Source organism: Populus trichocarpa, chromosome 13 (assembly GCF_000002775.5).
Source record: "Populus trichocarpa isolate Nisqually-1 chromosome 13, P.trichocarpa_v4.1, whole genome shotgun sequence".
In the NCBI taxonomy this organism is placed as follows: domain Eukaryota; kingdom Viridiplantae; phylum Streptophyta; class Magnoliopsida; order Malpighiales; family Salicaceae; genus Populus; species Populus trichocarpa.
Window position 1 is genome coordinate 13,082 of NC_037297.2, and position 12,156 is coordinate 25,237.

Genomic DNA, 12,156 nt, shown 5'->3' on the forward strand with positions numbered 1-12,156 from the left:
TAGACAAAGGGTTCATCTTGACTGATTAATGATCAATCTCTGTCAAAATGAATAAACCAACTTGTAGATTTCCTTTTGGTCAGTAGTTAATTAGTTAGACCACGTACATTACCTTGCTTTGCTTTTACCAAATGATTGGCCTTGATTTTGTATCCTAACAAGTAACATGGGTGGGGCATCCACCGTTGCACATGCATGCATGCCTGCCGGCCCCCAATTCCGATATTCCTTTCCTCAGCTCTCTTCAACCACTTATTACTAATCACACAAATTTGCAGTGTGTGTGTGTGTCTAACAATCACTCAATTAGTAGTTTATGTCCTTTATGTTTGTCCATTTCTTTAAAAGCTTCGTCTCTCTTGCTCAACCGCAGCATATCGGGTTAAAAATATGATACTAGCCATGTGTTTTAAGAATCAAAATGCAGGTCTTCATCACCTTAATAATGCTATGCATTTCAAACTTTGTCGTTATTGTTATTGTTATTGTTATTAAGTAACCAGATTCTGCATGTACCCAATTACTCTATTAGATACATTCAATATTTCCTGCTTCCAATTCACTCCCTAAATGCTCTGCCTCCTTTATATATATCATTATACAGGCATACAAGTATTTGATACTTGATCAAGACATCCAGTTCCTGTTCGTATAGGTTATTTAGTCCTAGATTGCAGTCCTGATTCATGCTGCAGGTGGGTTTCGAAGCTGTTGTTGGAATGCACTCGAGGTTCCGCTACGAGAAGCTCAGCAATGGCGAGGATCAAAATCATGAAAAGTTAATGGCAAGGCCAAGGAGAAGGCATTGTTGGGTGAAGAAAATGAATGGAAGAGTAAAGGGTCTACGCTTATCCCGCTCCAGGAAACTTACTTTCAAGGCATTGTCTGTGATCCTAATGCCAAGCCCAAGCAGCAGGATTGCCAAAGTGTATGCTCATATTATTGATAGAATCAAGATTATGGATGATCTGAATCTGTATCCGAATATTATCCTTTCCACTCGTTGGGGTCTTCCAGGTTTATCTCATCCCCATCCCTCTGTTAAAACCGCTGGAAGGCCGACTCATACCACTGCGCCTCCCATGCCTCTTCATAAAATTTAACCTGTATTTTATAGCATCTTTGTGTTTCAGTAAAAAAAATGTTTGACCAGGCAATTGATAATCTTGCTTTACATGCACATCAATTCATATTCCATTATAACTTTTATAACTTAGTACAGCCGATGAATGAACACTTTTATAACTTTTGATATGCCAAGGCATATATTCCATTATAACCTAGCATGCATGTAACTTAGCTATAGTACAATAACGAAATCACAAGAATATCAACGCCTTTACCAGTTCAATGGGATGAATGGATGAACAAGTTGTTTTGGCAGATGTATGATTATCAGACCTTTTCTTTATTTTGATACCTTTATTCTTCATTCTCGACCTACTTGTTAAAAGTGCCTATGTCATGTAACCTTGTATATAAGTGATAGGCATGTATATTAATGATATACCTAAATTTAGTAGGACTAAAAAAAACCCTTCAGGTCTAAAAATTCATGAACTGAGGTACGTGTCCAGACCTAACTTTAATGGACTCAATTCAGGAGAAAAGCCAAATATCACGGGCTTAACCTTGAAAAGAGCTCAGTTTTAAAAAAGAGTTCAATTCTCATGGGCTTAGGTAAGAAAAAAAAGCATAATACCATAAGCTCAACTTAGTAGAAGAGTTCAGTTTTCATGAGGCCGGCTTAGAAAAATAACTTAATGCCATAAACTTAGCCTAGGGGAGGAGTCCAGCCCTTATAGACCGAATCTAAAGAAAAAGCTCAGCTTCCATGGACTCAACTATATTTTGGATCATACCCTCCCCACACTCTTAGGTGTGTAAAAATTCTCTAAAGATCTATTATATTTTCATTAACATTAATATTGTTTAAGGGATAATGTATAAAAAATCTCTTCAATACATATTTGCATCGCATTAATGTTTGTGTAAGGAATAATATCCCTTACCAATGCATATATCATGAACATTCTCTCTCATTAATGCTTATGTAAGAGATATTTATCCCTTATTAATGCTATCAGAAAAAAAAATACATTTTAACCCCTCCTCTCCATAAAAGAACAAAACTTATGAACTAAACGATACCCATGAATTCTTCAAACTCCAAGATCTGAATCTTCATTCTATACTGAATATTTATTTTCAGAGTTCCTCTCTAAAATATCATTATCTTTTCTCTTAAAAAAATACTTACTTAAGTATTGGAGAGTCCCAAAATTCACTAAAAGAGATCTTTTACAGGTACCAGTTATTAATCACATTGGCTTACTAAACACCAGACACCAACCACCTTGATCAAGAAAAATGGATCAAATTATTAGAGCCAATAAATCAACCGATTATCTAAGACATAAACTTTGCCCCAAGTTACTTGAATTTTTAAGGATATTATCAATTAATTATTAATATTAACTTACAAAGAAATTAAAAGAGATCATGCAGTTGGAGCTGTATTTATGCTTTCACAGCTCCCTCTTCATGTTTTATCCTTTGAATTTTACAGGATGATCACTTTAACTATTGTTTTTCTTTCTTTCTTTTATCCCTTGCAAATGTTGTTTTCATGCTTTTGTTTTGCCCCAAGTTATTTGCATGTTATTGCTTTTGGAATTATATCTAGACAAGACTAAAAATTGAATGATTTTAAAGATCAGGGAACAAAATTCACATACATTATCAATTTTATGATTTTTTTCCTTGGAGTCTTTGATTAGAGTTGATAATTTTATTTTATTTTATTTATTAGTTAATAAGTTTTTTTAATTTAGACTCTATCCTCGGTTAATATATAAATTCTGTGGTATAAAAAATATATTTGTAAGACACGCGCCTTCTATTTTTGCATTCAAAATTGATTTGGAATTTTAGTTGTAGTGTAACCCATGTACTTTGACTAGTATCTAGCTAATTTTCATTACAACAAGTTGTTTTGTCTTTATTTTGAAATTGTAAACAATAAATACTTGATTAGGATAAAGTTATTCAATTATTTTTTTTAAATATATTAAAATAATATTTTATTATTATTTTTTAAAAATTATTTTTAATATTAACACAAAACGATATAAAATACTAAAAAAATTAATTTTTAATTTTTTAAAAAATATTTTTAAAACAAAAAAATAAAAATAAAAATAAACAGAAACAGAAACAGGCACTATCAGTGGTGAAAAGGTTCGAAATAGACTTGAAGGATACCGCCTGTTCTGCAGCGTTATGCTCAATAATTAGTAAAACCATACTCTCTCACCAATCCAATGAAAGGTGGGCAGTAGCTTAAATGACCCTCTCCCACACATACCCAGTTTAATGTACGTACGAGCTTACAAGACACGTACCCAATCCAGTAAAAGTCGCTGGATACGACTTCTTTTCAATTGTTAACTAGATTAATATAGCGTGCTACCTTACTTACAGATTAGGTCAGCAAATGCATAAAATTGATATTTTAATATGTCGATTATACATAGTATTATTATTATTATGTTCATATAAATATATATTTATTATTAATAAAAATTTAATTTATCTTTAATATTCATATAATATTAGATTAATAGATATTATTTAAAAGATCAATAGCTATAATATTGTAAACAAATACGATTTGATACAACAAATACACTCTATACTAAAATATCTAAATCGGAACATTATTGATGAAGGGATAATAATTACATTAAGAAACCAATCACTAAAAAGTTAAGTCAAACCATTTATGATTTTTCTAATATTTAAGGATCATGATATGTCACTAGAAATATAAATTAATCAATTTATAAATTAATCAATTATTGAATCGATAATAAATTAAATTATTTGATTTATTTAATTCTATTCATTTAGAATTATAATTTTTATTTTAGCCATCATATTAGAAACCTAATGGGTAACACACATTAAAAACCATTAGTTAAAAAGTAAACCGAAATAATTAATAAAGTGTGACTTCATTGAAAATAATTTTAGAAATTAAGCACTATAATATATTTAAGTAAGGGATTATAATTCTAGTCCTGAAATAATCAAGTAAGGACTTGATTAATTAAATTTCTAAAATTATCCTTAAATAATATATGGATATTATTTAAGGAAAAAATATATATTTTATCATTTATAGGGTTTTTAGGATTTCCTGTAAATATAAAGTTATCCCCCTTATTTTTTAATAAGTTATCTGTTAGACAGAAAAAAACTACGAAAGTCACAGAATAAAAAGCTAGCACTTTAGACATAACAATCCCTCTTTCTTAAATAGGAATTTAGGAGATCTCTCACTGGTAGTTTGTGTGGATTATCGTTGAAAGCCGGATAATTAGAAAGCTTATGGTTTGCGACAACCCAATTTTTAAATAATCATTCAAAGTCGGAGAAGATCAAATTTTTAGATAATAAATCTCTAAACAACTGTAGATCTATTTAACAAAATCTTAGAAATTCTTAAATAATTTTGTTTTATTTTTTATGTTGCTTTTATAATATTTAGAAATATTCAAATTGAACTACTTTCAATTTCATTAAATCAAAGCCATTTGATCTGTACAATATTCATGTTACGTTGATCTCATGTTGGAGACACAATCTTCGTGTCCAAAACTGATATTTTTTTTTCATTTATCAAATCTCAGGAAGCACATATGTGGTATCACCAAGATTACAAGCATTGCATCCCAATTGGAAGAAAGAAGAAACATGACTGCTACTTGTAGGCAAAGGTTCTCCATGCATTTGCAAACATTGAGAACCTTTTAGAGGAAGCAAATCAGAAGGCATTTTATATATATATATATGACACGCGCTATCTTGGACAATTTTTATTTCGTACTTAGAATTTTTTATTAAGTGGGTGCAATATTTTTTCTATAAAATATAATCGATAAATATATCTTATTTGTTTTTATAGCTTTTTGTTACTGGGAGTCTTGGGTCATTGCCCAAATGATCCATAGCTTAAGCCGGCTCTAGTTCCAACCTAGTACCACGAAGGACTCTCGGCTCCTCGCACAAACCCCAATATATGTTTTTTAGAGTCAAAATATATTGCCGTGTATTATTTATGTGCACAAACTTTTTCTACTTTTACTTATAGGTTCTCTAGAAAAACAAACCAGGCAGACACTATATTTTCTACCTGATGGTCGGCAGTGCAAATACGAATTATGCAATTAGACATCTTCTTTCTCAATCAATATGTATTTTTAGCAAAACATGTAATTAACATTTATCAATCACATCACCCGATAGATAACACGTGGAACACTATATTCAATTATGAATATCAACTTGCTCACCAATTAATTTTTATGCAACTTTTAAGGAGAACTAACATAAACAAGGATTATAAATACTTTGGGTAAACAGGTAAACAAAAGTTATTCTCACAAATCATACTTTCTCAAACTCAATATTTTTTTTTTTAATGCTATAGTACATTATCAAACACATATTGATTTAAATATCTAAAAGTTCTATATTTCAGTAAAGATTTATTTTTCTCAGGAATTATGAAGCTATCTCTTAACCAGACCCGGACATCAAGCCTACACGTCTTGACCCGTGCTGAAAAACCCAATGTGTGAGGTTTTCGGAGGAGTTCATTACTTCTTTGCCCGTTATATAGGCAGATGAACACCAGCCGGTGATTAATGCAAAAAGTTGCTGCAGTAAGGTCTAAGCATTAATGTTTCCTGTTCAAGTTAGTTACTCATCTACTGGCGATCGAGTTGTTAAACTTGTGCAGCTGCAAGGTTGAGCGTAGCTGTTCATGAGAAGCTTGAAGCTGAGACTAGCAGTACTGTCGGGATTAATAATTAAGGGGGCTAGCTGAGGGTTAGGCTGAATGCATCTATAAAATTAACAGGATGTTAATGTTCGTTGAAATCCTTTTACAACTTGTGCTGACTACTTGTGGCGGTTTTGGTTTTGGTTTTGCTGGTTAGGGAGGAAATTTTCGCAGCGTTTCTGTCATGTGTGTTTGTGTGTACATAACTCTTTTAAGGCAATCACTATTACTAGTTTATTAGCGAAGCAAAAATAAATAAATAAATAAGCGATTATGGTCGTGGACACCAATAATCACTACTTACATATATTTATGCTACGTGTCGTGTACAACACCACAACAACGTGGGATTATGTGGCAGAAGGGCCTTACATAACCGACTAATGTCTCCACCCAGGCCAGGTGGGCTGGATTGACGGAGATGGACAACGGACAAGAGAACAAAGAAGATAGACCACGTAACTCTCTTTAGTCTTTACTACTTCATTATTAAAACCCCGAAGCCGTGTATGTTGCTTTCTCCTTTACGACAAGGAAAAAAAAAACGTTTTTTAATTTATTTTTTTTTATGAAATTTCTTAAATTAGTTTATCCATTAATAAGATTACATTTTGTTACGATAATTTTAAAGATATATTCTTATATGATTTTGATGTATTTACAAAATAATTTATTACCCTATGAATTTTTTTTTTACAATAAAAAAAACTAAGATCCTCTAAAGTAAACTGAACCTAGAAAATCAGCTAACAACAAATGGTAAATTCTCAGAGAAGAATTCTCCTGGATACATAAATCAGAGTTACTTTTAACTATAAATTTAGTCAATAGTCATTATATAAATTAACTTTTCTCAAATTACGAAGTAGATGAACTTCCTAATTTTATATAAAAAATAACAACTCTAAATAAATGATACTTGTTAAAATCATCATAAATCAATGGAGTAGCATTTATAGAATCATAGTTGCATATGCCCTTTTTGAAAACTCTACCCCATGCTACCAATAAACCATATTTAATTGCTAGCAGTTCTTGAAGTAAATTAAAACCAAAACCTTCATAACCTGTAAATCATCAATCATTTCTCTTCAGAATTTCTTAAGAGACCCCCGAATCCAATCTTCACGGGTTCTCAAAAGAGTTGTCATCCACATCTAGTGGAATAAATCCTTTTTTAGACCTAAGCCATGAGACAGTAGTGGGATGTCTACGCACTACTTTTGAATTATTCTAAGCATCACAACACAGTAATAATCAGTTACCCCTAAAATACTCATCCCCAAAAGTTAAAATATTCCTCTTCCTTCAAATCCACTAGAGACCAAACAAGAATAACAAAGAAATGTCCGATGAGGCATATCTTTGAACTCACTCTACCACATTAGAACACCAGAACCCTTGCGGTTTGTGAGACCTAATCCAAGCCAAATACTCCTGGCAAGCATACAATCTCTAATACACTGTAAAATATCATCGTCCTCCTGGTTACAACCATCACAAATTAGAGATGAGGAAATATTACGTTTAAACCGTAATAAATTAGTGGGAAGGCTATTATGAAATAATTGCCAAACAAAAATCTTGATTTTTTGCATGGAGCCTTTAATTTTCAAATCCAAGTCCACCTCATATCTGGAAGAAGATTTCTAGCTTTGGACAAAAATCAAGAATAAGTTGAATTAGGAGTATACATATCATTCATGTTAGCAGGCCACACAATACAATTCGCTGGCCTTGGACAAGATGAAATTGGTACCGCCCTGATTTTTTATTTTACTAAATCTAAAATCTGTGTAGCTAGTACGCAGAAGTTCCACTTCCTACCACACCACTAATTATTTTTAATGTATTTATTATATTCATTGCTTATTATGTAGGGCTTGGAGAGCAGTAACCCTTATCTATGAAGGTATCAATGAGATGGGATATACCTAGTTAATAATATGCTCAATTTATACCGTGATGAACTGTAAGACGTCACAGAGGTTGAGTTTGAGCATCTCGAATTTATCTTAGCATAAGATGACATCGTTGATTGTAAACATGAGCTCAAGGCATGTACATCCCACGAGCATTCTAGATTCGTTTATCATCTTGATAAATTTTAATGTCAACTTCTGCACAAATACCATAGGCCTATTCTTCAATTGAACGAGCTAGGATGGTGGTCCACCAAAAACTTACCAGCCTACTGTGAATTTTTTTTAAATATTTTCTAGACAGTGACATTTTACTATTTTTTTTTTTACTATACTAATGTAGAAAAACACTGAAAAAAAGGGGGGGTTGAATTTGTTTCCGATACTTTGGTTTTAACTGTCCGTGAGTTGTAGTGGTAGTGGAAGGGCGTCAATTTGGGGATGAGATACCCACCCGACAACTCAGCCCAAGGTTTCGATATTTTTACTCCACCTGTCTCTCCACTTCTTCCCTTTTTCTTTTTTTACTTTTTTCTTTTTTTTTTCACTCTCTTTTTGTCTGTATCTCTCACTCAATCGGAATACATAGATTTCAAATTCAATTTCAATTTCTCAAAGTAATTTTACCCTTTTTTCCCCCTTATCTTATTTGTGCGTTATTTTCTCTCTCTCATCCTTAATTCTAATTCTCCAATCCCTCCGTGTTAACGAGTGTGGGTGTTAATTAAAATTAATTATCAAGAAAAATATTGGAGTTACTCATCTTTCTTCTTTTCTTTTCTCAGTTTTTCAATTCAAACACAGTTTCTTTCCTTAAATTTATATGTTTCTGTCAGATAGGCTGAATATTTCCAATGATATTATTGTTGATAATTATAAGGAAGATGACGATGTTATTGAGGATGAACATGGCAATCCAGGCAATGGGTCTGATGCCCTCCCTACTGCCAACAAGAAGAAGAGCAACAAGAAGCCTATGATGATGCTGATGCTGCAGAAGAAGAAGAAAAAGAATAAGAAGAAAGAGAACATTCCTCTCAGAGAATCATGCGATGGTTCTGCAAGTAGTAAAAACATTAATTTCTCCAAACCAAACAAAGTGGTCCTCTTTCCCTTCATTAAGCCCAACAGACTTTTCCATAAAAAAAGCACTCCTGCTGCTGCTAGTAATGCTGATTGTTTTCCAGGTAACACTAGTACTAGTTGTTTTTGTTTTAAGCAACCCCCTACCTTGGAACCTTCTTCAACATCAACAACCCTCCAGTCTCAAACAAGCGACCCTAATCATCCTGACTTCACCTTCGACATGTTGAAATCTTTGATTGAGACCAATGATTTCTATTCCAAAGAATGCAACCCCCATTCTTTAGATACTACTGCTACTACTTTATGAAGATTTCACAGATTCATCCATCCTATCATATCATCCACAGTGTTACTGTTTTCAATTTCTTCATGAGATTTTTGCCAAAAGATTTGCTGATTGATCACATGGGTCCTTCTCTTTTCTGAAATGCTTTCAAAAAGCTTGGCTCTTTATTTTATTGATAGCCGGTTCTGTGTTTTTGGCCTTCGTTCATTGATGATATCAAGAATATATTCATCTTCATTCATATTCTAAATTTTGCCCTCAAGAGTATACCTTGTCTGCCTCTTGGATGGAGAATTGGAAGCAGCTCTGTAAATGATTAAGGTATGTCATACATGTAATATCTAGACTCTTATATGTCTTTGGCAGGCAGAGGTCTGTATTGGGAATCATACAGATACACAATTCAATATCAATTGTTTCTTTTGATTCAAATTTCAGGCACAATTCTTTGTGAAGGCTACGGAGATTCACAAGGATATTGGTGTTTAGAGGGATTGGCATGAGCATTTCGGTCCTCTGCAATACTGCGAGCGTTTGTCAACATCTTTGGATTTTTTTTTCAAATTGTATATAGAATTTTGTTTTAATAGATTACTTGATATTTCTTATACACTGGCACATTATATTTTCCAATATGTAGACCGTGATATTTTTCAATGGCTAAGTCAACTAGTTTTAGTGTTACTCTTTGCTTCTTTCTTTACAACTGCAGTACCCTGATAACTCTTGATCAATGCCTTTGTACTTTTAAGGTGCATGATTGTCAAGATTTTTGTACGTTAAAAGCCTTGATTGAGAAGAATTTTTTTATTTCAAAGAATGCAATCCCCATTTTGATGCATATTAATGATGATAGTAACGATATTGAATGCTTCAAGGGAAGGGGGTCTTTTTCACTGCTCTCAATATCTCTACGAGTTAAAAAAGATTGCAGATTCATCACATGGGTTGGTGGGGTTTGTGAGTTTATTTTAAAAGTTTTGCCTTTTGATTTCATTGGCTTGTGGTTCTATGTTTATGACATTCGTTCATTGATGCTTTGTTCAATCAATTAGAAACTTGCGGTTGCAATACAACTTTTGTAGCCTGAGTGGCTAATTCCTTCCCCGAGTAATTTGGTTCCTCTTACTTGAAACTTTCGTGATTATGTATATCATGTAAGAGTGCTACCTTCATTTGAGCTTCAGTACTATTGGGTAAAGCTGACTGATGCCCTGAACCGAGCCAGAATTCTCCATGCCACTAAGATGGCTCATTTGACATCCATGTAAAATTTACAACGATGAATGGAGATATCAGTCTTGTCTGCCTGCTTGTATACTGTTTACCTTGGATGGAGAGTACTTGGGAGCAGCTCCATGTTTAAGGTCTCTGCCACATGTTTACCTTGTCTACCTTTGGCAGAACTCTATATCAAGCCTCTGTTGGACTTACAAACTTCAAAACCAGTTTACTTGGATGCAAATTTCATGTACAAGACTAGGGAAATTCAGAAGGATTCAAACATATAGTAGATTTGGCAAGATATTTTTTATTCTTTTGAATTGTAGATTTTTGTTCTAAACAGATTATTAGTTCATATTTCTTGCCTGGTACATTATGTTTTCCTCGATATGTCTTTTGAATCTAGGTACTGGAGTTAAGCAGTTTGAATAGTACCTTTTGCTTCTTTCTCAACAGGGCAGCACCCTGATAATTCTTGATCTGAAATTCTCTTTGATAAATTGTTTATTTCTAAAGTTCTTTTTGCTTCTTTGTACTTGTAAGGTGCATGATGTTTAAGGTTTATGCTATTGGATGGAATGGCGGAAACTACTTCTATAGCCTGGTTGGTCGCTGTAAGATTTTTACTGGGTTGCTCTCTTAGCCAAGGTAGCGAGTTTCATTCTTGTTGACTTTCAGCATGAAAGCAGCTGCTGCCAGTACTTTCAACTTAAATACCAGTGGAAAAGATTAGCGAGGGCCATGTATTTAATGAGCACATCCTCTTTAAGAATCGACATACATCTAGATGGAGAAGGTTACAGGCAAGGTAATCGATAGATGCATTCTCAATGCAGCAACAGATTGTGAAATGTAGCTAATGCCTTTCAATATTCTGTAATTTGGCATATTTTATGCATTAACGTTTGTATTAATGAGCCATCTATTGATGATTCAGCATGTTTCTTCATATGAATTGATTGTTTTCAATGCTTGAAGCATTCGTGATTCTCTGCTTGCATGCTTGGTTTGTTCAGGGGAGTTACCATCAAGAGTCTTATGGGGGTGACAGATTCCATACCATCGGAATCACACCTCACATGTTTTACATTATTCTGTGTCATGAATCTCTAATCAGTGAATGGAGTATGCAAGCCATCCTATGACCCAATCTCAGAGAACTTTTGCGTCAACTTGTGTTTATTAATGAATTTCCGGTTCTGTGACCAATGAAACAGAGGGTTAGGCTGCTAAAAGTTTGTTTCGGCTGCTGGTGTAAATGCAATTCTTGTGGTTTTAAGAGGGGTGGCCTTTGATGATCTTTTTGTTTACATAGTTGTTCCCGTCATGTGTTCCCTAGAATTGCTTCTGAGATCTCTGTTATAGGTGACCTTTTGGGATCTATGCGCGTGGATGTGGTGTGCAAGGGGCTGAATCACCTTTTTTTTTTTTATACTATGATTAGAGGCACCGAGGCACGGGCCGTGAAGACAGTGTATGGTTAATTTATGGCACCATGTCGAGAATGTGACATCGAACATGGGCTCAAACTGGATTTTCCAACATAAATGATGCCAGTGCTGCCTATAGCAGGGAACATGGAGAACCCTATATTGGAACATGCCAAATCACAGAGATTGAGGTTCAGCATGTGCATATCTATCAAATTATCAATGAGAACCAAGAGCAACGAAAAATGCATTGCAGAAACTTGAGATTATCTTGCTAGACGTCCAGTCTCAGATTATTAGTAGTGTGGATGTTGGCAGATCGTGATGGAAAGAAATGCTTAGAGAGAGGTTGCAAGTGAC

General features: G+C 33.7%; 1 protein-coding gene across 1 annotated transcript; it reads left to right on the forward strand.

Moving 5' to 3' along the window:
• Positions 1-8,316: 8,316 nt before the first annotated feature.
• On the forward strand, positions 8,317-9,183 carry LOC127904155 (uncharacterized). Its single transcript, XM_052446230.1, has one exon. The coding sequence runs from the start codon at positions 8,594-8,596 to the stop codon at positions 9,161-9,163; it is 570 nt and encodes a 189-aa protein (XP_052302190.1). The 5' UTR covers positions 8,317-8,593; the 3' UTR covers positions 9,164-9,183.
• The last annotated feature ends 2,973 nt before the right edge of the window (positions 9,184-12,156 follow it).

Excerpts from the sequence above, each read along its gene's own strand:
- LOC127904155 (XM_052446230.1), top strand. The coding sequence starts at position 8,594 with ATGTTTCTGTCAGATAGGCTGAATATTTCCAATGATATTATTGTTGAT.